Source organism: Argiope bruennichi, chromosome X1 (assembly GCF_947563725.1).
Source record: "Argiope bruennichi chromosome X1, qqArgBrue1.1, whole genome shotgun sequence".
Lineage (NCBI taxonomy): Eukaryota > Metazoa > Arthropoda > Arachnida > Araneae > Araneidae > Argiope > Argiope bruennichi.
The window spans coordinates 16496048-16521890 of record NC_079162.1 but is presented as its reverse complement, the minus strand read 5'-3'; the positions used below and the strand labels follow the sequence as shown (position 1 = coordinate 16521890).

General features: G+C 28.2%; 1 protein-coding gene across 2 annotated transcripts in view; it reads right to left on the bottom strand.

Moving 5' to 3' along the window:
* The window catches only part of LOC129959053 (Kv channel-interacting protein 4-like), a 117322-nt gene that overhangs the window by 22581 nt on the left and 68898 nt on the right, over window positions 1–25843 (bottom strand). For both annotated transcript variants that reach the window (XM_056071846.1, XM_056071847.1), the window contains exons 3-6: window positions 17897–17974; window positions 13749–13826; window positions 5295–5419; window positions 3204–3347 (exon numbers count right to left, since the gene is read on the bottom strand). In XM_056071846.1, coding sequence (XP_055927821.1) covers window positions 3204–3347; window positions 5295–5419; window positions 13749–13826; window positions 17897–17974 — 425 coding nt within the window. The remainder of the gene's footprint in view (window positions 1–3203; window positions 3348–5294; window positions 5420–13748; window positions 13827–17896; window positions 17975–25843) is intronic.

Genomic DNA, 25843 nt, shown 5'->3' with positions numbered 1-25843 from the left:
GTACTTAAAACTATAAGCATGTGCAAAAAATATATAACTAACATAAATACAGTTTAATTACACAAGCATACAACTAACCTAAAAATAATTTAAATGAAGTCCGTATCCGTTGAAAATAGTTGTCGACAATCAGAACACAATGCGCATGCGTGAATTTTTAACGCCAGTTATGGTAACGCAAATGCGTGAATTTTTCTATGCCAGTTGGGGTAACGCTATGCAGATTAGAAATTTTTAATTTCCTTTATTCTGTTTTATTTTAATTCAAAAGTACTTCAGAATGATCTGAAAGATCGATTAATCAACAATGTTTAATTTTAGATGCATCAAACATTAAGAAAATAAACAGAATCGTTTGAAATAATCGGTCGAAAAATATTAAGCCTAACCTCATTAGCGTGGGAAAAAAACTGAAACCTTACTCATTTGGCGGTGGAGAAATGAAGATTTTATTGGCCGGAAAGTTAGTTTTTAGTTAATAATTAAAATTCTAATTAAAAATTCAAAAAAGGGACCCCAGGTGCACATTCCCGACCTCCAAGATACATATGTACCAAATTTGGTAGTTGTAGGTCAAACGGTCTGGCCTGTAGAGCCCCAACACACACACACACACATTGAGCTTTATTATAAGTAGAGATAGATATAGATTAAAGTAATTCTTCCTTACATTAAGCTGTAATTGCAATTTTTAAAAATAATGAAACTATTGTTTTATGTAAAATTATTTTAAAAGTGGGTATAAAAGTAGAATACAGTATCAACCCTGATACTCACATGAGTTCTAATGACGATTCATTTCTCTTTATAAGCAACATTCTTGGAATTACAACATACCCGTGAACGCAAACAATTAAAACACAGTCATTGATTACCACTCGACAAAAATTCTAACGTAAAATAACATCTACAGAATTTTTTTGTATGAAAATTTAAAGAAAAATACCGAAGACATTTTATCCTTATAATAATAATAATGCAAAATCATAATTATTTGATTTGTCAAAAGGCGCATGTCTGCAAAATGAGTCAATATAATCTAAAATTGACATAATCTTAGGATTAATGTGTTCGAAATAAAAAAAAAGCTCCACATCAGCAAATACTCCTAATAAATAGATATTAATCATATTAAAAGTTTACGTGGATGTCGAAGATGATGTTGTGTTTTGTCTTATAAATTCCAATGGTAAAGTAAAATATTAAAGCAAAAGTTGATATAGAGCGCACAGATCCAAAACACACGAGTGGTCAAGATGTGCAGTGGGAAGCAACCGCACAAAGCAGAAAATAATGCATCATTTCACTAAAGCAGAATAATAGCGAAAACGGTCGGAGTTCATGTCCATAAATCAGGACTTTTATTACTCTATCTCGTTACCCCAGATCAACACATGGGGAAATAACTTACGAAACGATTAGTACGCCGTTCGGTATTTCCCGTTGAAGATCGTGTATTGGGGAAATATGGCCATGCAAATTTTTGAATTAACAAAAGGAAGTCGCTTTCAGTGATAGGAATTATTCTTTATAGCTGTAATATCGCAGATGATCCTATTAATGAAAGGTAATATTGAAAGGTATTTTCAACTTCTTGTTCGATATTCTAACTGTCGAACAATAACATGAAGATATTGTAACAATGCTTTTGGGCATTTTGAGGGAAACAGGAGTTGAAGAAATTTAGAAATAAAGAAGAATCAATATGCACTTCATTTAGAGAACTACTAGTTAGAATGGCCTTGTATTGAAGGGATGAAAAAGACCTGACAGAGTCAAAAGTTCACCGGTATGGAAAATTTCATGCTAGTAGGAGGGTTATTAAGCGTGAAAAGAGTGCACGAACGTTAAAATTTGAAGAGACCGTTCGACATTAAGAAGCATCTCGGCCAATCACATTATAAGAACTCGAATCTATGCTAATAGTGTACCACAATCCACTGTAACTAAACTGTTTCTAATTTTTTTTGTTAGTTAAATACATCGTACCTTGTATCCTCAGTAATTACGAGTGAATAATTTTTAAGACCTTTAATTTCCTCTAGGATTTTATTGCTTTACAATATATCTAATAAAAAATATTAAAAATGTCTTTCTTTCAACATTTTAGATGTTTATATTGTTTGTTTCGAAACTCATTTACCGGTGCCGTATGCAAAGTATTGTATCCAGCTTATTTATTTAAGTTGCTTGCTTATTTATTAAAAACATTATATGAAATTTTTAAAATTATTAACTTTATTTAACCACATTTATTACAATTTTATTTATTAAGATTACTTATTGTTTGTTTATTAATTATATATTATTTATCAAAACAGTTAAATATTAAAGTTAAATCTTATTTATCAATATTAGTTTAAAATTTGTCACTTCCTCCTAATGTACTCAATTTTCGATAAATCAGAATTTTATTTTAGTTCAAATTATCCAAATGACGTTGTATTTAGGAACAATCGAAACAAAGAGAGGCTTACGAATAATGTAAATTTTTATATAGAACAATCGACATTAGAATTCATTGACAGAAAATAATTTTGCTCAGTTCTCTGCAGATCAGTAAATTTCCAGTGACTTTCTTTTTACATCTTTAAACTTGTCGTCTGATTTGAATACAAAATTTCACCAGTGTGATGATTTCTACTGATCATCACGGAATGGTAACCTCACTGTTCAACCTGTATTGGTTTTCTGTACATTCAGTTGCTCTCGAATTCTCAGGTCTTCTGTGCATCCCATACTTTTGGAAATATTTGAATAGTTATGAGAGGCTGTTGAAATTATACAGAATGGAGTTAAATATACAAGATACTCTTATAAAGCATTCAAATGATTTATTTGTAGTTCTTTTACATATGCACATCAAAAAAATTTCGAGGGTGAAATAGAAATGCTGATAACCTTTTTAAAACAAATCCTTAAGAAAATAGAACCTGAATAAAATCGAAGTCTCAATAAAATCAAAGATGCAAATATGAACATTCTATCCCATCCACTATCACTAAGATTGTTTAATATTTTAATAGCCTCGCGTAACTTCTTTTTAATATTATCATTTAGAATTGCGTTTTCCTTCTGTGGTTTATATTTCTGCCCAAAAGGACTTTTTGAAATGGAGTGGTTGCTAATTTAAAGAAAAAATTCAAAGTTTCTAAAATATATTCAAACGATGCCACTTGAGGAATGGCTAGAATGATACTTACAGTGAAAGTAATCGCACCAGTATTATCGTGGTCGAAAGAGTTGAAAACATAATGAGCATACTGTGTCGTTTCAGCTCCTTTCGGAAAATATTGAGCATAGATGCCTTTGAAGGTTTCTTCTTTCACCATACCATTAGGACATTCCTGGAAGAAATGACAAAGAATTTTATTATTGTTTATCTAAATTATTGCTTCAACCGATAACGATTCGTCAATCAGGTATTAAAGCACTGACTGAGTTGGACTGAAAATAAAGTAATGCTTCATTTCTATATCCTTCAAGGGACTGATAGCAAACGATTTATAAAAGACGTATGATCCAAATTTTAATAAATAGCATGGATCATTGCAAATGTGGTGCTACTAATGCAAAATAACTTATAAGTAATAATTTCATAGTTCCTAAAAATAATATATTACTATATAGTGCTGAAAATAATAATTAAATTTTAAAATTAAACATTTATCATAAAATGAGAAAAAATCATCCTTTTATGGCATATCTTGAATAATAACTATTTTTTACGATTTGTGTGCATGCAGACAGACGTTCAATTAAAAAAGTCCTTAGTCTAAATTGAATGTCTGTGAGTATTAAAATCAGCATTATGAATAGAATTTTCATTGAATATTTTTCACTTCTGTTTTGACAAACAAAATAAATTTGTTCAATGAAGTCCAGGTAACTTTTATCTAAATAACCTCTTCCAGTTTTTAAATTATCATCAGGCAAATTGTCTTCTATTAACACTGGAAAGCACAATTTTCGTTCGCTGATACCTGTCTTTTTAAATTTTTTAGTTGTGAAAATAGACTTAAGTATTTTAAAAATATTAGCATGTTAATGGATTTAGATATTAAATGCAAAACTCAATAAATAAATGAATCAACTTCTACACTGATAAATATTGGGGGTGATCTGCAGTCCCTATATTTGAGTCTCCCCTGCCATCTGACACAAACACGATAGGGTGACAGCTCTGTTATTGGGCAATTTAAAAAAATGAGAGTAGAAATTAATTTCTTTTGGCATTAAATGCTTTTTATAGTTGTATGAATGAGCATGAGGTAATAATTATTGTTGAAAATATAGTAATGTGTTTGAAAGGCCCCAAAATATCTACAATATTGAGTAAAATATCGAAATATTAATGGCGTCACCCGAAGTAAATTTCTTGGTTCTATGGTAGCGAAATAAAGATAACAATAAAAAAACCCTCAACAATCTGAGCATTTTATGTACAAAAATAATTAAATAAAATCTAAGACAAAATCATTTAGCAAAATAACAAGTTTTATCATGATCACATTTGCAATCCAAATTATTTTTTCCCAACTTGTTTTTGCATTATATATAAAGAATGAATGCTCTAATCTGATGAAACTTTTTACAATACATTCAGAGATTTATAATGGTTGAGATAAAGTTTTCGATTTTGCCATTTAAATGTGATATTAGTGAAAATCAAAAGCCTTTACTGTACTTTTTGCTTATGAGTGTTGTATAAAAATGAATTTACATGAAAATAAAAATACTTCTCATTTCTTTAAAATGAATATCACTATGAATAAGTGACAAAAGATAAGATAATTCTTCTTTTGGTAAACACTTATCTAATAGATCCAACATGTATGTGCTTCATGTTTCAGGCACTAAAATGTCCCAAATTCTATTTGATAAGACAAGAATTCTATACATGCAAAGATTCTCGTTCGAAACAAGTTGGAATCCATACCACTGAATTGACAGAGTATGGTATCGTTGTAGCGTTGACAGAGAGCTGATGATATCATGGAAGTATGTTTGCACTTACATAGGATTGAATAGTATAGGAAGATTGAACGGAGTGAAATCGGAAACCCAGACTGAAATTGGTATAAGAATACCAACTGAAAATGATGAGAAATATGCTAAATATTCTCTATTTTAAATTTATGATTGCACTTAAAATCCTTCGTATTATTTCTGATTTTTCAATTTATGGAGCTTAAAATTAAGAAAAAGAGAATTTTTGAAGTTTTTCATCTTTCAGAGCAAATATTTCGTTTCAATTTCCGCAGTCATTTAAACTTTATAAAAACATAACTTACCTGTTTGAAACCTCTATACATCAGTTGCAGTTCCCTCTTATTGAATTTAGTAAGCTGACACAATGTATCAATGGCTTCAGGCTTGTAATGTGAATGATCTGCATCTGAATCATCCAATTGACTATCTATGCCAAGAAGAAAGATTTAATATTAAATTCACATCTTTTAATTTATGGATTCCAAGATGCATCTGAGGCGGTTTTTAACTTAACTCCGATAATCATTCCTTTAACTGCTGTCAATATGGCAGTTAAGACGATGAAAACTTTTTATTCTAACGATACAAATTGTTTCTCGTAAATGTGTTGAAATAAATAATTTTTATTCAAATTGCATTATGCCTTATCCTTCTCATTTTCTCTAATAAAAAAAATCCTGCTTTTCTGGAGTAACAGTCATTACGTTGGATAAATAAGTATCCAGAAACTTTCAGGACAGAGGATTAGGCATATGTGGTCAAATACATGCTGTGTAAGGAAATAATTCTCAGCTATATGACCCTTCAACTAATGATAAGAATGTAGTAATTTCTAGAAAAATAAGAAAAAAAAAAAAAAACTCCGAGAAGATAAGCAATAGCTAATTTTTAGAAATTCAATTTTTAATTATTTTCTTAAAAGAACTAACATTTAATTCTAACATTTTGAAATTTTAGGTAATAAAGTATGCTTAAATATCTTATGTCAGAAAAAATAAAGCTGTTTGCTAGATACATTCCATCAAAGATATATACACGAGGGCTCGTTGTTACTTTCGTTTTTTTAAAAATCACCTTTCAGGGTGGATGAGCATATGAAGCACTCATTGATGAAAGTGGAAAAACAGAATGCTTTCATATAGTTCATATAGTACAATTACTTCAGAGTTACTATTAAAAATCATATATGCTTTGAAGTTTAAATTTGGATTTTTGAAAAACATGTCATCCGAAATATATATTATAAATACATGTAATCTTCTAAGAAATGTCGGCAATTTTCTTATCCAAAATGTTTAGATATTTTTATTCACGTCAACGTCAAATAAAAAGTCTCTTCATAAGTGTACGTTTGGAGTAAAAACAAATAAGCTTTCAAATCATGATTCATAGAGTGTTCAATTTGATGAATTTTAATATGCAATCTATTCTGAAACACCTTTAAGTTACTTTTCTCTGGAGGTTTTGTGCTTATCCTTGAAAAAGACCAAGTTTGATATGTTGCTTCGAGCAATAAAATCAAAACATTTAGTTATCGCCTCGTTTCCCCAACTCATTGGCTTTCAGCCAACATAACCAATCGATAAATCAATCACTCAAAACTGGAATTATTGTTGAGAAGCGTCTTTCTCTAACCTTGGTGGCCCACTAAAGTCACTGAAATCTAGTTGGTTCATGTAGTCTTAAATATGAATATATCCCCCAACGAATAAAAAGACGAGAAACGTTTGCATCGTAGCTTAATTCTATCGAACTACTAATTCTCTTATGATACTTCTTTGCAGAGATAATTTTAAATAATTTATTCTTTTCTAATATCTATATTCTCATTATACCTCTACTTTATTATGCTTTTTCTTATGGCTCAAATAAATGACTCTCAAAGAAATTTATTTCTGCTGAAGAAATATTGAATTTAAATGTTTCATATGTAGAAAGCTAATAAATTTTAAAAAAATTTTGCTTAGTTTTATAAAACTGTCCGCAGCTATTCATCAGTGGACCGAGAGCAAGTCATTTATAATTTTGTGGATACGTTTAAATGAATTTAAAAGCAACATTTAAAAAATACTCTTATTAGGATGCAAAAAGTATAATTCCTTCCCCTGTTATTTTCTTCTTATTTGTCTCTGGTTTATAATTCATTATTATCAATATTACGAAATCGTGTAATCAACACTTTTTCGAATGGATTATCAGATGTTGCCTTCCTTCGGGAATAAAAATGTAACTAAAATAGATCGATTCACTGATAACTAAGTTTTGAAAATATTAAATTAGTATAATGCCTTTGAGAACACTCAATTATAAAAATTTTCAGAACTCCAGTACATTAAGGAAGGATTGAAATACAATTGAAAAATATCATCTTTACGAACATAAAACGAACTAATTTAAATAAAAGTGTATAATTTTTTTTCTTCTCCTTTTTCCCTTAGGTTATCTTTAAAACATTTTAGGGATTTCTGGAATAATTTCATTCTCAAAGAGAATTCACTTAATGTTTAGTAATGAGTGATAACCGCATTGGTGGTCACTTTTATTCATTCATTTTCACATTTTTATTTATTCATTTTCACGTTCATTTTCACATTTTTATTCATCCATTTTCACGTTCTTAAAGAGTATCTCAAGCAGAGTATTTCAAATCTATCATTTATTAGTTCCCATGTTGCGCTTTGCATGACGATAATCCAACATTTTGGAACACAATTCATGACCTTTTGATCAGTGAGAATGATCTGGAATAAAATCGAAATTTATATTTCAATATTAATGAAGTTTATTTCATGAAGTTTAACTTTAAATCTTGTAAAAGAATGCATAACGAAGTGTACTTATTAGCTTCAGAGGAGAAGTCATGTGTATCTTATAATCTGAAAAATTCTTTATAACAAGTTTAATAATGAGATAAAACAACTTTATACAATTTTAGAAAGTCAACTTTGTTTTTCTCTTCAAAAAAATACTTTATTCTTCTCATTCCCAATAGATTAGCAATTAAGATCTTGGATTTTCTATTACGTCGTTAAGTGAATTATGTGAAGATATGTTAAATTAAGTTATACAACAAGCACTATTCTGAAGAATTTCTCCAAACAATAAAGTCACTGAAATAATGACATTAGATTGGTATCAAACTTTGAGAAATTAAAAATTCATTTTTGAGTCCATCAAAAATGTTATTTCTCTTACCATTATGGTTATTGATAGGAGTATCATCAATCATTCACCAGTTAGCGAGCAATGATATCATTCATTCAATAATGTTTGGAATTTTGTCGTTGCAATTCATTGTGTTTTAGTTTCGTAAATAAATGAATTTTTGTGTGTCATATATAGTCCTTTCAGTATACATATTTAGCAAAGCTAGTAAGATGAGAAGTTAGATAAATGCCACAGTCTTTAACGATATTTGAGATATCCTACTACTACGGATGACATCCGAGTACATAAAAAAACTCTATTTTTTGTATGCATAACGAATTCATTTCCATTCAATTTTGGCATGCTGACAAACTATTCCACATATTTCCGTTTTTAGAACAGCAAATAACACCCTTTACACATAAGTTACTAAAAATAAAACATGATAAAATTCGGATAAAATTTATGTTTAATAAAAAATTTTATTTAGAGCATATATGTTTCTGACATACATCATTTCGTTCATAAGCCTTCTTGCTAGGACACAATAATTTCTATTCTTACTGCCACAAAGGCGTGAGAACGATTTTTTCACATCATTTATTTCTCTCTTTAAATGTGGTACAATCGAATAAAGCTATTCCTTGAACAAATCAGTATTGAGAGGTTTTTCAGGAATAGCAAGAAAATAAAAAATAGCTTTGGTTGATTTTTTGAGTTGTTTGCTTTGTTTCAAATGGATAAAGGTAAAGATTTATTAATGGAATGGAAATTATAATCGATTTTGACAACAGAGTTCTCAAATTTTGCAAATTTGTATGTTTTCTACGATATAATATTACAACATTTCAAATCTAATTATCAGATAATAGATTAGTTTTAATTACATATGTATTCTGTCATCGGTTAGAGACAGTGAGAAAGATATTTCGAGATTTGATAACATTCATAAAAAATGCAATATATTAAGAATTACACAGTAAAAATAAACATAAAAAGGTTTCTAAAATATGCTTTTATTAGTATACTGAAAAACAGAAAGTATTTTTTTAAAATTAAATATACGGTGGTGTAAACTAAATATCAAAAGTTTTAATTGCTGATAGAAAAACTATAAGGAAATTCCCTAGCAACGAACAACTTTATTATTTCAAAATATTGCTTAAAAATTAAATCATTAACTAAAGCGTTCTACGACCATCTTTTAGCTCAATTTATTAATTTCAATGGTTCAGTAATAGCTATAAAATTTAAAAATTGTTAGTTTTAAAATCCTTTGTTATATTTTATATTAATAATTCAGAATTAAGACAATTCATTTCTAGTTGAAGTTTCTGAACATGATAAATTGCTACTTTTGAAAAAGGACAGATAAATCTGATCTTATTATGGCCCGAAATATTGACTACAAATTAAGTAAAATGTTTAAAATCTCGATTTTTTTTAAAAACAAATTCCAGAATCAAAAATTTCAAATGCCTAGCAAAATCAAATCACAATGACTCAGTCACATGGTTGTCAGGAAGGTAAATTAAATCTGCCTTTGGAAGATCTGTAAAGGACACAGAAATGCGGTGGTATTTCTAAATTATTCATTTGAATTTCTTGTTTACTTTATGGAAATATTCTAAAATTCTTTTCAGTATCAAGTAAATATGACTTGAAAATTGAAAAAGGTTTTATTTGAAATAAAAACTGCATTAACCACTATAAATCGAGCCAATATTAAAGAATTTTTCAAAAATATTCATGTTAAATCGCAGTCAGGAAACATTTATTTGGCTAGATAAATGCTTTTTTAAAATTTAATACTTCACTACCCATGGTATTTTTTTTCTTTTTCATGTGTGGTACTATAATACAGATTTTTGAAAGATTGGTTCAGAATATTATTGAAGCAGGTCAAATAATTTGATGAAATCTCACAAACCTGACATTACATCAATGTAAGAATTTCTTTTGGAGTTTTAAAATTGGTAATAAATATTTTATATTGAAAACTAGTTTAAGATGCACGAAAATAATTGAAATTCTTTAAAAAAAGTTAACATTTTGCTTAATATAACTAATTCAAAACTTAAAAAATTTCAAAAAGAAAACTTTTCCGACTGTGTAATTTCCTCTTTCCCCCCCGAACCTCCTGGGCTCGTTTTATAACAAGTTTTTACTTTATACGAATTATACAAAAAGAAAGTATTGTATCATCAAAAAAAAAAAAAAAATGTGAAACAACGCTTCAGATCCTTTTTAATTAGAAAAACACATTTTTATAATTATGTCTGTCTGTCTAATCATGTCTGCCAATCTGTGGATATAGTGACTCAATAACTAGCTACTTTGAGCTAGATGGATGAAAATTAATTTTTGGACTTTTTATCAAATTTTGGACTAAATCTATACTGTGTTTGTCTTTCTGTCCGACCAAAGGATGATTACAAAAGTAAGATATATAAAAGACAGTACTATACTATATGTATAGTAAGATGTATATAGATATCAATAAAAGAGCATCTTAAGTGTCGATCTTTTTTAAGCATCTTAAATGCAGATCTGTATCAAATTTGAAACCCAATCCTTGGCCGCCTTCTGCTTATACTTTCGTATGGTGTAAACGTGATTACTGAAAACCGCCATCGAGCGAAATCCTTTCGAAGGAAGCCTGTCTGTCCGGCTATTCGAGTACAAGTGAACTCAATAACTGAGGAACATAGCTAGATACATAAAATTTGTCAAACAGGTTTAGCATCTAAAAGTAAATTTTCTAAAAATTTTGTATCAACTGTGCCAAAGGGTTGATCGTCTGTCGATCTGTATTTTCTCATGTATGTAAATGAAATAACTCAAAAATGCAATGACTTAAATAAATGAAATTTGGTATGTGATCTTGTGAGTACAATTGTAGTTCTATGTCAAATTTTGGTTTCAAATCGGTTGGTAAAAAAGCGTCCAAAATGTGTATTAAATATTTCTGTGAATTAACTACATACCAGGGATTAATCGCCAAAAAAATCACCAAGGATCGTACGATAGATTCAATAAAAATGCCAAATTCTGGCCTAAGATTTATATTTCTTAACTATTGTTTGACAAGGCCATGCAAGGAATTTGCGGTCTTGACCAAAGTCCACAATTTTATTCGGGGGGAGGGGGATAATGCCTTTAATATAATTTAATAATATAATTTAATAACAATATAATTTTAATATAATTTAATAATAATTTAAATAGTATGCTAGAAAGTTTTGAAGAGAGCACTCCTGCAATTTTATTTTTATTACTTTTTGCTTTTTCTTCTCCTCAGGACTGCCGTAACAAGATCTCCTTGAGAGCATATCATGGTAATTAAGAAATTTGTAAAAATGAGGTGAAATACCATAAAATAATTAAACTGGTTCTATTGGTGAGGTAACTGTTTGCATTGAAAATAACGTAAAAACTTCTTCCGAACATTATCGGCAGAAAAAACCCCCCAAAGACTTTGAAATAAGGCTTAGTTTTTAAATATGAAAAAAACAAAACAAAAAAAAACATTGAAAATAGTTTCAAATTGTGAATATGCATCTTCAGCATTTAAAGTGAGCTTGGGCTACATTTAGTAATTCTATGTCTGTTCTGGAGATTATCGAAAGAAAGACAGACTTCCATCTTTATTAGTACAGAGAAATATGTAATTCAATTTCCAGTTTTTCTTGGAATATTTCAATCAGAGTCTCATAATTTCACAATCTTAATTTAACGTTCTTATTTCTGAGGAAAAAAATTATTTTATACTAATGTGTATATGAAAGCAAGTTTTAAACAAATTTTTTCATTTTATTATTTTATAGCTTCAATTCTTGCCATTTCATTTAAAACTTTATTTTTTTATCACTTACATATCAGAATTCTTAAAACTGCACAATATTTATTAAACGTACTTTCAATTAAATGCCTTCATTAATATTATAATGACGTTTCAAAAATTTAAGTCTATGTGTTGGTAAAATTATGTATAAAAAGAAATCTTGACCATCATTGTCAGTGGTACATCTTTTGAAATTCCTTTTCTTACACACAAAACAATCACTATTTTCTATTCACAAGGAGTTGATTCCTCAAGAAAGATACGTTAATTACATATATTCATTTCTTTAAAATAGAAATTATTTTTATGGAAGCATTTTAAACTGGTAATTCGATGCAACAAATTCTAACGTTTCGAATATTTTAATAGTTTTTATGAATTTACTTCTCAATATATGAATAACCTGAGAAAGTTTTCATATTTTCAATTTCGATCTTTTACATTAAATTTCAAATGACATAGAATTAAAGCAACTGCCTCGAAATAGCTATTAAAAATTCTAATACTTTTGTAGAAATTAGTCGTAAAATACGATTACTCTAACTAAAAAACAAATTAAATGGAATTCTTTTTTAGAATGAAAATACTTTAAAACTGACCAGTTCATTATATTTAATATAAAGTTTAAATCCAAGAGCTTTTATAATTGTAAAATTTATCATTAAAATGTCGATTTATTTTTTATTTGAAATTCTAATCATTTCATTAGAAATTTTTTTCAGTGGTATTAACAAATTAATTGAAATAAAATGAAATCAGTGAAGAAGTAGAGTGTCACAGCTGAATTAAGAATGCTTATCTGCTGAGTAACTTCCATTTGCCCTATAAACAGTGAGTTCAAAGAAATCAAAATTTAAGAAGATGGATTCAAAGAACGCTTCATAAATGTGAAAAAAATTACTGTCTGTGTTTGAATTGAGTTTTTTAGGTTTCTGAATATAATGGAACTCCGATGATATTTCGGTGAATTGCAGAATCAGTTATGCTGGAATTTCAGATATTTATAACTGATGAAGATGCGCTATTTTTCTGGTTATTATTGACGCCTTATCTATGATTTATGTTTATTTTTACCACAAGAACTAAATATTTACATATAATATTCCTAATTATTTAACTTATACTAATCAGTTCTATATTTCAAATGATGGAGTTTTGAGATAATTCTCAATCTAAATTGTCTTGTTTTGTAGTTCAATAAGACACACATTTAAAATGAACATTAACAGTTTCTTCCACGTGTGTATTACTTGTATAAAAAGATAGTATTTAAGAAAATCTCATCGAAAAATTATCAGTTTTCTATTACATACTCTCCTGATTTTACTTTCATTTTAATGGCCAGTGACGTAGCACACTTTCCATTTTCCCTGTAGCTGCCTCTAAGTTCGAATCAGCAGACTAAAAACTTTGTATTGCTATCATCTGGATTAATGTCAACTGCTTTTTAATTATGGGTGACACATTAAAAAATAAATAAATAGTTATCACATGCTTGAAAATTCAAATAAATGATCGAAACAAAAACAAAACCACACTTTTAAGTTTACTTCATTTTTTCGAAATAGCACGTTTCAGACTTTTTTCAATATATCTCTCATCAATGAATTCGAAAAGAGAAAAACATCGTCTCTTTTCATTAGTTCATTAAGCATGCATTTTAATAGCTACTTCGTGAATTACAAATATATTTTGATTATAAAGTGCTTGTTTTTTGTTGCTTCAGTCTGTGAAATATCTGGAAGAAAGAAGATTGCCTACTTACCAATCGAAGAAAAGAGAGAACCGAAACTGCTCCTTCTTCTCTTCTTCGGATGACGAACTTTCTTAAAAACATGGCTGACTGAAAAAGAAATTCATCGAACACATATATATCAGCTTATCTTGAAAACAGAAACATTCATTTATTTATTTTTGTCTCAATTTCTCTTTCAATTTTTCTCTGTTTATAATTTTTGTTTCAATTTTATGCCTTTAATGAAGGATCCATTTCACATCCTAAAATTGGAAGAATTGATTTTGTCTCGGCATCTGCAGTAACGAAGAGGGGTCTTGACATAAATTTCACTATTTGAAGACATCTGCTGCTAAAACTAAAGAATTTAACAAAATCATATTTTATAAGCAGATACGGAAGGTATGGAAAGATAAATTCGACAAAAAAGGTGGGGAAATTATACCTGAATTGAATGATATTTTATACTTTGAACTTAGTGACATTGAAAACGATGCAGTTGTGCAAGGGGCCCCTCATATTGATTAATAAATAATTAATTGATTATCAAATTTTTTTCCCATTTTCCTTCCAATCTATTTTTTATACATTTATTGTAATTATTTAGCACTTATTATTATTACTTGCACTTATTATTTATATTGTAATTATTAGCAATTGCAATATCAAAATTCCTTCTATCTTCGATTCTTCTTCCTATTATTTAACTGAATTCATTTTCTCGTGCTTTCCTCAGTCTGCATGTGAAAATCTATTCCTTCGTTTTAGTTGCAGATGCCACCTAAAACGGAAAATTATTTTATTCCCGCCCAACATTTTCTATCGAATGCGACATCTGTACACCGTAAAATTTGAAGAATCGAAAAGAAACTTTTCAACTTTTGAAAGTTAAATACGAAGAGAGAGAAAATGGATTTTTGTTAAATATGTAACAGAACACCATAACCCCCCCCCGTCAGAAAACTAAAACAGAAATACTGTGAATGAGTGCTTGTTAAGTAGAATTCTTCCGTTCCTTACGTGCCTGATCGATAATGGCTTGACAGTAAAAGAGGAAATCCGAATTCCTTCTGTTCCTCCAGTACTTCAAGATGATAAAATTTATTTTGCTGATGAGATTCTACGCTTCTTTCAAATTGCGAAGGCATAACAAAAGGGGAGCCGAATATTTATTAAAGGAAAGCCATCGAAATGCTTATTCAAGTTCCCTCTCCTTTTACAAAATTATCTCGCGATAAGACCATTTATTGCGAATCTATACCTCTAGAAATCTCTAAAAATAAATCACAGCAAGGCTTGTGATTATTCTTTTCCAAATTCTTAGAGAATTAAAAAAGTTTAACTGAATGTAAAATTCCAATTTTTAAAAATTATCATAGAACAAAATGTGATAATATAGAAACATGATATCGATTTGTAAAAAGAGCGCTTTATTACTAATCATGCTACCTAATAGATTCGTAAGGATTTCTTATTTACAGCAGCTTCCTTTTATGAATCAGTGGAAATAAATATTTTTCACGCTACTCAGTAACAGTTTTTTTTTTTCTCATGTACGAAATATAAAGTATTGTAATTGTGAAAAAATTTTAATTCGAGATTTTGACGAATCTCTGTGTTTTAGACATCTCTGAGCCCGAAAAACACATTTTTGGAATATGTCTGTCTGTCTGTCTGTGTCAAAGATAACTCAAAAACACTTTGAGACGGATGAAATTTTGTTATGATCTTTACACCAGATTCATATATTTCTATCAGATCTTGAGTAAAATCTCTTCAAAGGAAGTCTATCTGTCCTGCAGTTCGAATATAAATTAACACAAAACCAAGAGAGTTATTTAAATTCGGCACACAAATTTTACATCTACGTATATTGTAAACATATCAAACCTTGAGTCAAATCCGATTAAGGATTGAACGTCTGTCGATTTCTATTTTCAGAAGCATGCAACCGCGATGACTCAAAAGTGCAATAACTTAAATGTATCAAATTTGGTATGTGATTTTGTGATTACAAATATAGTTTGTAACAAATTTTGGTTTCAATGAGTTGGCAAAAAATGCGTCTAAAACAAATTCAATGTTCAGTTATTATTAACCGCATATCAATATTAATCGTCAAAAAGCTGGCCAAGAATCACATGATAGAATTAGTAAAAATGTTGAGTTCATGCTAAAGGTTAATATTTCTTAACTATTGTACGCCAGTGCCATGAAAGACTTTCTCCACCTTACCCAAGCTCAACATTTTTTTGAGGGGTGTGAGGAGATAACGTCTTTGTTAGAGAGTATGCAAGAAAGTTTTGGAAAGACCACTCTTGTTGGTTATTTATTTCACAATGCTCTGGAATTTTTGAATCCCTCATAGTTATGAATTTTTTTTTTACCTACAAAGCTACAAAATAGTTTCATCAGGCGTATAATGAGCTTTTCACACTACAGTTACTCTCAAGAAAATTTTATGCGAGAATAAAAGAAATTATGTTAATTCACGAGACATAAAAGTCACATTACATCGATTTTAAAGAAATAAAGATTATCCTACAAATATCTTAACATTTAACATTTTAAAATAAAGCCTTTTTAATACCGTTTCTTCATTCATTTGCCCTTTTGGTTGAAATAAAAAAACCTAATATTTTTAAGTTGGATACTGCATTTGATAATATTCATGTTTTCAATTCATTGGAGTTTTACCATCAATATCACTTAGGAAGAATTGTACTCTGGTTTTTCAAAGATTTTTTAGTGTTATATTAACAGAATTAAAATACAATTGATTTTCTTTAGCATGAAGCTCCCTTCCTAATATGACTGAACTGTTAGGTGAAAATGAATTAAGATTCTACGAAACATTGGCGTACATATTTAATAATTTTTAAATAATGACTGTTAAAACAAAAAGAAGTCATTTCTAAAAAGTAACGTAATAATTAATTTAAGAAACATTAATCAGCAGTTTTTAAAATATTACTACGATATATATGAGATAAATTCTAATCAAGAAATTAACAAAAATGATAATACACTTCGATGCTGCTGAGAACGTAATCTTAAATACATTAAAAATCACACAAAATATCACTGAAATCCTATTTCTTAATTAGTAAAAACCACAAAATTTTATTATTCTAATTAAGATCCAAAACAGATTATTTAAGAATCTTCTAATGTAAGCGATTTTTTTATGAACCAAATTCCTTTCTGCTTGATGGAGAAGCATTTTCTTGTTTAATGCCGAGCAATTCGAGTTAAAAGCTCTCAAATTTTGAAAAATGAAAACCAATTAAAGGTTTAATATGTATTTGATATGAGACTTCGATGAGTTTTCCTACAATTCGCAGCGTTTGCCATTTACCAATTATTTTTTGTTTTTTAATATTAATAACATTTGATACAAAAATAGGATAAAAAATTTTATTTAATAATTATGGGAAAACTTTTAATAATATTTCATAATATCTAATATTTGAATTCGGTTGCAGTTTAAAACTTTAGATTTCACTTCTCTCTCTCTTTTTTTTTTCATTGGGTAAATTGTTGGTGTTTTTGATTGGAAACGTTAACGCTTTTTGTAAATTCGTGCAAATTGATTTTTTGCATATTTTATTCTGAAAGTAGTAAGTTTCGATTATAAACTGAAATTCTACAGTTAAAAATGATTTTACTTAACTTTATTAATTTACGATTATTTACTGAATATTGTATTTATAGTTTGTTAACAAAATTTAGCTAACTTAAATACAATTAAATTTTGCTTGAGAAAAGTTCCAAATTTTCTAAAAATTAAAATTTTTGTTATTGGGATAAAACGCAATAAGGTTTCATTACTGGTACAATATATAATTCTACAAATATTGGAGAGTGAAAATCGATTTTTTTTCTATTGTTGCCGACATCATCATTTTTATCATTTAACGCGTTTGTCCTATATAGACAAATCAAGCACTTAATTGTTAGAATTGAAAATTTTTATTACTTAAAGCCCTTTTCACTGAGTTATCTATCATCTTGCAATGAAACAGAATATTTTATATTTAATATTTATGTGAAATATTTTAAAAATTATTTTATTCTAAAATTTTTCTAACAATTGATGCATAATACAATTGAAAATATCTATGATTGTTCAAAGATCCTATAATATTTTCCTACAAAAGTCATGAACAAAATCTTACTTTTATTAGCCCAATATCGTATGTTTTTCACTTCAGGTACATCTTGTTCATCTGGCTTAGTGCCATTCAAAGCAGTATCTGAAAAAAACAAACAAACCAATTTTAATAAAAAGAAGTATCGTGAAAAAATGCTACACATTCGAGAATGTCGCATTGAATATCGCTAAAACAGAATCAATCTCGTATCGCTTATCAAATAGAAAGAGGACGTTTGTGGATTTCATTACTTAGCTTAGTTACCAATTTTAGAAACCAATTTTTTCAGATTAATTACATACGAAAGGATGAAATCAAGAGTAATTAAAATTTTATGATTTTTCTCTCTTCCTTCGATCCGGAATTTTTTGACATTTTACAAATCCCAAAGAGAGGATAATACACTGAACAAGTAAAGTACATTTATAGGCATCGCATTAGACTTTAGATAGTTCATTTTAAAATACAGTAAACGCTGATTTCATGCTATTGTTTACCTCTTGACTTATGGTGAAGTGTTACCTTGTTGGTACAAAAATTTTCTGCAAACATTTATCTTTGTTCTGTATTTAAAAGTGTTTTATGCTTCATATTCATTGCCACTGAACTTGATGCAGCGTCGAGATTAAACGAATAAAATGTGAGTACAATAGTCAACAAAAATAATGGGACAACTCTGTAACTTTGCTAGTTAATATCATATCCGCACAAAACTGATGTTGACTGAAATGTCTCAAGAGGACTGCCTGTTTGATAGATACATTAATTAACTGGGCTATTTAACACGATTATTCAGTTAGTATCTCAATCACCTTTCAATTTTTTTTTCACTTAATCGGTTCACTGTCATGTTGTTATTGTTAATGTTATAAATGTTAAATAAATCATGGATATCTTTGACGATATTTCGGAAACTAAATTATGTTTCTCGATTTTTTTTATTAATTTAAAGAACCTAATTTTGCTACACAAATGAACTATGGAATAAATTTTTAAAGAAGTAATGATTTTTTACAAATTTTTAAATACGGCTTTGATGGAAAAAAAAGTGAATTGTAACAAAGTTAAATTTTTACCCGACAGCAAAGTTGGGGTACCCAAATATTGGAATCACAGAAGCATACATATTATAGTTTTTGAAATATTTAGAAGAAACTGCAAAATTCCCACAGTTGATTGGAAAGGCCTTAACATGTCTTCTTGTTGAAGGACGGAGCATTATTTCTACTTGTACTATCGATCTACGCGTCGTGATACATGATTTTTAAATGCTGTTATAAAATTGTTATTGGAAAATTTCAGATCAGATGATTTTTCTATAAAGTAGGATTTCCTTTTTTATCAAAAATAAATATATTTAAATAGTGGATATAAAAATGTAGAAGGTTAAGAATAATTACTTATTAGAAAAAAAGAATACTTAGACTACTGGATTGCGATTTTTAACGAATAATAAAGTTATAATTTATTGCTCTTATTTATAGATCGATGAATAGATGTTAGAATAATGTATAGTTTTGAATTTTTAAGTTAAATTTAAGCAATAATCCTGTAGTTTAAATACTTTGGATTTCCTTAGATATAAGGATTTCATATCAGGGCTATAAAAACTGTACTATTTATGAATACCAAATCAAATATAATTACAAATTTCTGTTCTTCATTTAAAAGAGCATTTATTTATCGAAGAATTAAAATGAATACCGCCGTGTATTTATTTAAGATATTCTATTGATTGGAATTACTATCTAATCTTTAAACATGATTTTATATTTTTCTTGAAATATATCAACTGATCAACCATAGAGGCGGGCTCGAAAATATTTTGAAAATGAAATGCTTAAATTAAAAAAGAAATTATATATTAGTTAGAATTTGAAAATGAATATTCATCTTAATGGTCAACTTGAGTCAGTTTTAGTTCATTTTTTAGAATCTCAGTGAAATGACACTTTTTTTTTCTTTTGCTTTTAGTAATCCGAGGTTTACTTAATATATGGTCTTTAGTGGATTGACTCTTTCCAGGCGGAGTTTTCAGAAAACAAAATTAATTATAAATCAAGAACTACTACGATTTTTGGAACGAAATTGGATGCACATTTATGAAAAGGCATACTGGATCGAATTATTGAAAAATCTCTATTTGCATAATGAGAAAATTCCGAGATACTAATTAATTAACTAGGTTAATAAATTTTGAGGATCAGTTTTACTATCTAAATAAATCAGTCTTCTTGAGTAATTTCCATCGACCCCAATTTCGTGAGGATGCGTTAATAAATAACAATGTTGGAGAGATGCCCCATTATTTTTATTGACGACTGTGCTACTAATAAAATTAAACATTTCATGTTCCAGTGAAAGTTTTAGAAATAAAAGCGACAAGTTAAATTTTTACTTATAGAAATGCTTTAATCTGTATTATTGCATATAGTCCAATTACTTGCATCAATTTATTTTCTAAGATTCTTATATTAAATATAGAATATGTTTTAATATTAGATTGTAGTTTTCTTTTGTTAGGGGTAGCAGATAAATGTTTGTATAAAAAGAAGGTACAGCTTCGAAGGGTACCAAAAAATTCCGATATTTCTTATTGAAATGGGACATGGGATTAACATTGGTCTCGGACAAACTGCTTGAGAACTGTAAAAGCCAAGAGAAAAGAACAAGCTGAATAAGCACCTCGTGGGAAACATTTGGTTCCTTTCACTCAATTAAGCCTAATGAAAACACTTCGTGAAGGCCAAAGATAGACAATATTTCAAGTATCTCATAGAGAATAATACAGCTTCATATGTAACAAAGTTGAACTTTGAAGAAGAAAAAATGGGTTTGATAACAGAATTTTTTAAGTTAATATATAAACAGCCTTTTACCAAATTTTCTAATATCATATCGTTTAGATTATGTGATTTCATTTGAAGTATCATTTATTTGAATGAATGATCAACAATGTTAGAAAAATGCTCGGTGCTTCGTTTTTACTGTCATGACTATATCTGATCAAACGTCAATTGAATGTTCTTTGTAAGACAATCAAAATCACTAAATACATAGAAATAAATAGATTTTAATAAATCAACAGAATATATTAAAATATGATATATAATAAATTAATGCAACAAAATAATCGTGGCTCGATAAATAAGCTTTAATCATTAGAACTACGCGTGTGCTTCCAATTCGGAAAATGGAATAAATAATTATGTTTTATGCTCTTGGAGTCAATAAATAGACTAATGAAAAGATTACCAAAGCTAAATTTTAATACAATCCCCCTAATTCTATTAGTTTATTTAGTGAAATAAATTTGATTCATTGAAATTTTAAGGGGGAAAATTTAATCGTTTGAGATCAAAACTGACAGAGGTAATCATTATTTTTGAATTATTTCAACGGCTGTCTCGTGGAAGTGCTGACGCCTGATTGGTAAATTCAAAATTCTGTCAGTTTTTGTTTCAGAAGTGTGGAGCATTTTTTGCTTAAAATGGCACCATCTAAATATCATTTTACTAGCTATGACTAATGGAACCGGAACACCTCCTAAAAATTTAGTCTCTGTAATTTTTTTCGGTATTAGTATTTTAATCGATTGAAACTATATAAAATACATTTATTTGCGTCTTTTAAAGCAGTTCCAATCTCTAACGGTTTGCAAATTAGCTACGATTAAAGCATACATTTTGTACATATCGTAACGCAAAACAATTCATTCGCTTTTCGCATGTCACTTTACAAAAAATGCCCAATAACCGAACCATTTGTTTGAATGACATAGTAGAAAAATGAACGTTTGTAAACGTTAAAAGACTAAAGGAAAAGAAAATTTAATTTTTAAAAGATTTTTTTAAATTAACTTTTTTTAATCCTTTATTTACTTCATCAATTTTTCAATTTAATTTTACTTCATTAGATAAGTTTTTATGAACAATAAGAACATCGCTGAGGGAATTTTTTTTCATGAATTAAAATAATTAATGGAATTAATAATAATTTTTTTAAATTTCTGCCCTAGCAGATTTCTGTTGCTTGTTATAGAGTTATGCATAATTTACATGGCACTGTCATCAGCATGATTTAGATGATAATTTTAAGTACTGTCGTATTTAAAGGGTTAAATAACTAACTAAGAAGCAGATAGCAATTTTATGAATAGAAAACTCCTGTCGTAACTGTACATCTTTTTCATTTGTCTATAATTTCACTAAATATTTCTTTTTATTTTGTACCTTGTATTGTAAATTTCAGTTCTGATGGCTCCTATTGGTCACAAAACAAGTTCTTCTTACATTACTTAGAAAAGGCTTTTATACTTTTTGAGGAAACAAAGATATTCAGTACTGTAGAACGAAGGCATCCCTATCATGATTTATACAATAGTAAATTCTTCTGTAAATTCTTGGACATGCCTTCGTTAAGTGTACAATTTGATTAACATCGTGAAAAATATTATAAATATTTATTATTTTGAGCATCAGAACAGAAAACTAATCAAGGAGAAAAAAAATTGTTCAGTTAATTTACTAAATATTGAAATATATCACAGTTTTTGTAATTTCCTTTATTTCAAATTTGTATATACCTTTCACTGTTTGTAATGAGAATTTTTACTTACTTTAATTCTCAAATATTTCTCAACTTTTTACTTGCTTTAAATCAATCGATTGCTATCCATATATTAAAGAGAGTTCTAATTTTTAACTGAATTTTTAATTAATTTTAACTTTTTTTGATTTTTATTGATCGCTCATACAAATTAGCTTTTCACTTTTATACAGACGGAATTTCATTCAGTTTGATGTAATATGATCAAATTTAAAGCTTTTCCGTCATAAAAACTCAACCATAAGAATAGATGAAAAGTTCACCAACTCAGTTTTGCTTATGTTTGTTGTTCAATTTTTTCAGTTTTCGAGCAAGGTTATGGGAAACATAATATCATACACACATTTTTTTAAAGCCGTGTTGTATCTCGCCTGAATTAAGCATTTTATTAATTAAAGAAATTGATATTAGAATACAAAATATGAAATCAAACCTAGAAGGACATTTATATTTTAAGCTATTAAATATTATTATTATTAGGTTTATTTTCTCCCGTGTTATTTTACATTACGCTGGACACATCTCTAAAAAAATTAAGCAATATCTAAATAAACACAAGAACTACGAAGAAAACTAACCATTTATTAATTTCTTTTCCACTGCTTAGAAGCTTTTATTAAATGAACATTGTTAAAACATTTGCAAAATCACAAATAGAAATAATCAAAAATAGTCTTAGATGAGCAGCACACTATATCCTTTAATTCATTTTCAAAACAGTTTTAACTAGGTACATTACGTAAGAATTTGATGTTTAGTTTCAGTTAACTCATATCTATAAAAATATCGCTGAAGAATATGCTGATTCATTGTAAATTATGGCGTTTTCATGACACTTGACGGTAGCTCTTTTTTTTCCCGCTAGTCTACTAGATAATACAAAATCAGGCAACAACGCAACGTCAGTTTCATCTGCAGGATTTGGAATTTTGCAGAAAAGGGTGGGAGTTCCTTTGTACTGTAATAAAGTAACGATCACTGTTCATTTAGGGAATCTAACACTCTATCCATGATAAACTTTATTCTATTATTTGACCCTCTAATTGTCTCTCGCCCAATTTTTATCACGTATGAATGCCAGGAAGATGGTGAAAGCACTCAAGAGTTGAGAGAATGCATTAATTTATCTTATATGAAAGCGAAATGCACGTCCTCCATTCCAAATCATTCCATGCAAGCTTTGTAAACTAGTTGAAGATGCACGGACAAAATGTAGGACAATAACTGTTTAAACAAGTACCTATCCTTTTCTATCATCAGTTTTACCTTTCATTCCTCTGGCACTTAATTGGAATCATTTTAATTTTTTGAGAATCTAACAAATAAGAGTTTGGAAAGTTATTTAGCTGCAGACAGGAACCGATTTTTAAAATTTCAAAATAATTCCATACACGTAGTTTAGCGTTACATTCATAATTTCACGAAATAAATTAGCTAAGAAAAAAATTAAGTTGTGCATCTTGGAAGTTAGAATAGATTTTAATACTCATAAAGGCGGATAAAAAATATATTAGCATAACTGAAAAAGGAAAAATGTCAAAACACTATCATTAACTACTTTTCATACAGGTAAACTATATAGTTTGGGACTATTATATGTACAATAAAAATAACTACATAATATTGATACTGAAAATAATTAAAAAAATTTCTAGTTCTTGTAAATGTAGTGTACAAGCTTGAAAAAAAATTACTTAGTTGTTATTTTAAATATGATTCATTTATAAACTATTGAAATTGTTTTCTTTCGATGTATTATGCATGCATTTTGTACAGGGTATTCACTCTAATCGTGAATAATTTTTAACTCATTAGAGATGGGACTCCAATTGGAAAAATGTTTAAACAATGTAAGGAATTGTATTTCATGCTGTTTGAGTCCATAAAAAATTATAAGATTGGAAAAATTATAAGATTAAACTTTTATATCGAGTCCCCCTTTTTTAAACATTTTTAATAAAATATTCCTGCACATTAAATTTTTAAAAACATTTTTTTGACTGGGCAATGAAGCACTGGATTTTTTTACTTTAAGACAATCGTTTTTATTCTACACTATATTTTTATTTAACTGAAAAATTCAATAATACATGAAGGAGAAATTAGTAGAGTGTAGTATGCAAAGATGAGATATAGCTAGAAGCGTTCATTTTCAATACATAGACAACGCACACATGAAGAAGCTAACAAGAACAAAGTTTCACATCTTAAAGGTTTTCAGTGATAATGGAATCATAGGATGCATGTGATATCACACAGTGACATATGGGATCAAAGCGTCATTATACAAATGACATTATCATAATGACTCGTAATTAGTCGAATATTAAATAAAGAGAAAGAAGGAAAGTAAACAGATAAAACAGATATTTCCAAAATACTATATGTTTTTGAAAAATGCAATAATGATATTATTTGATATTTAAATTAATACAGTAGGATACAACTAAAGACTGCACATTTTATTTAACATTTTAAAATTATTTATTTTGTTATTACGGAAGTATAAATGAATCCATGCTAGACTGTAATGTCTGTTTTAATAATTTTTAAAGAATGTTTAAAATTCTTTATTTCAAATTTTTAATTAATATTTTTCACTAATGAATGTAATGTTAAATTCATCCTGTAAATTATTACAGTCAGAAGAAGCGAGACGATATGTCATTTTTTCTTGTACAAGCTCTTTTATTCTCTCTTAACAAATGATCTTTCTTCCATTTCTTTAAAAATGATCTAAACTGGAAATATATCATTTATTAATGTTTGCTTAAGGAAATGTTTGCATTCATCAACTGTAAGAAAAGTATTTCTGATTGAAGAGAGTTGATGGTGAGTCTATGATTTAGATGATGGTAGGTATTTACAGTAAATAATTTCAGTTACACAGATAGTTTTTATATTTCATTGGTCCAAAAGTGACGAGAAGTATACTATAGAATTAGAATCTCTGTTTGCAATGAAGAATTTCAATATCCCCAAAAATTCACCCTTCAAAAGCAACTTAAAAATTCAGAAAAATTAAATTTGAATAAAGATAGACAAATCAAATCCTGATCATTTCTAGTTAAGATATTTCAGGTTAGAGATTCAAATCTCTTTCAGTTTTTTTTTTCGTTAAAACCAGAAAAATAATTTTATATGCATTTAGTGAAATAAAATACAATAATATGAGAGCAAAAAGTGGTATTTTATTGGAGTTTAAAAAAATGCGTAAGAAAGATTAGACATTTAGTTTTTTTATACTTGAAGTCATTGTAAGATTATTCATCTTTTTAACTTTCGTTAATAGTCAACAATCTATAAAAATCTAAACAACGTATCATTTATTGAAATATTTTTTGAATTTTACATTGTAACAAT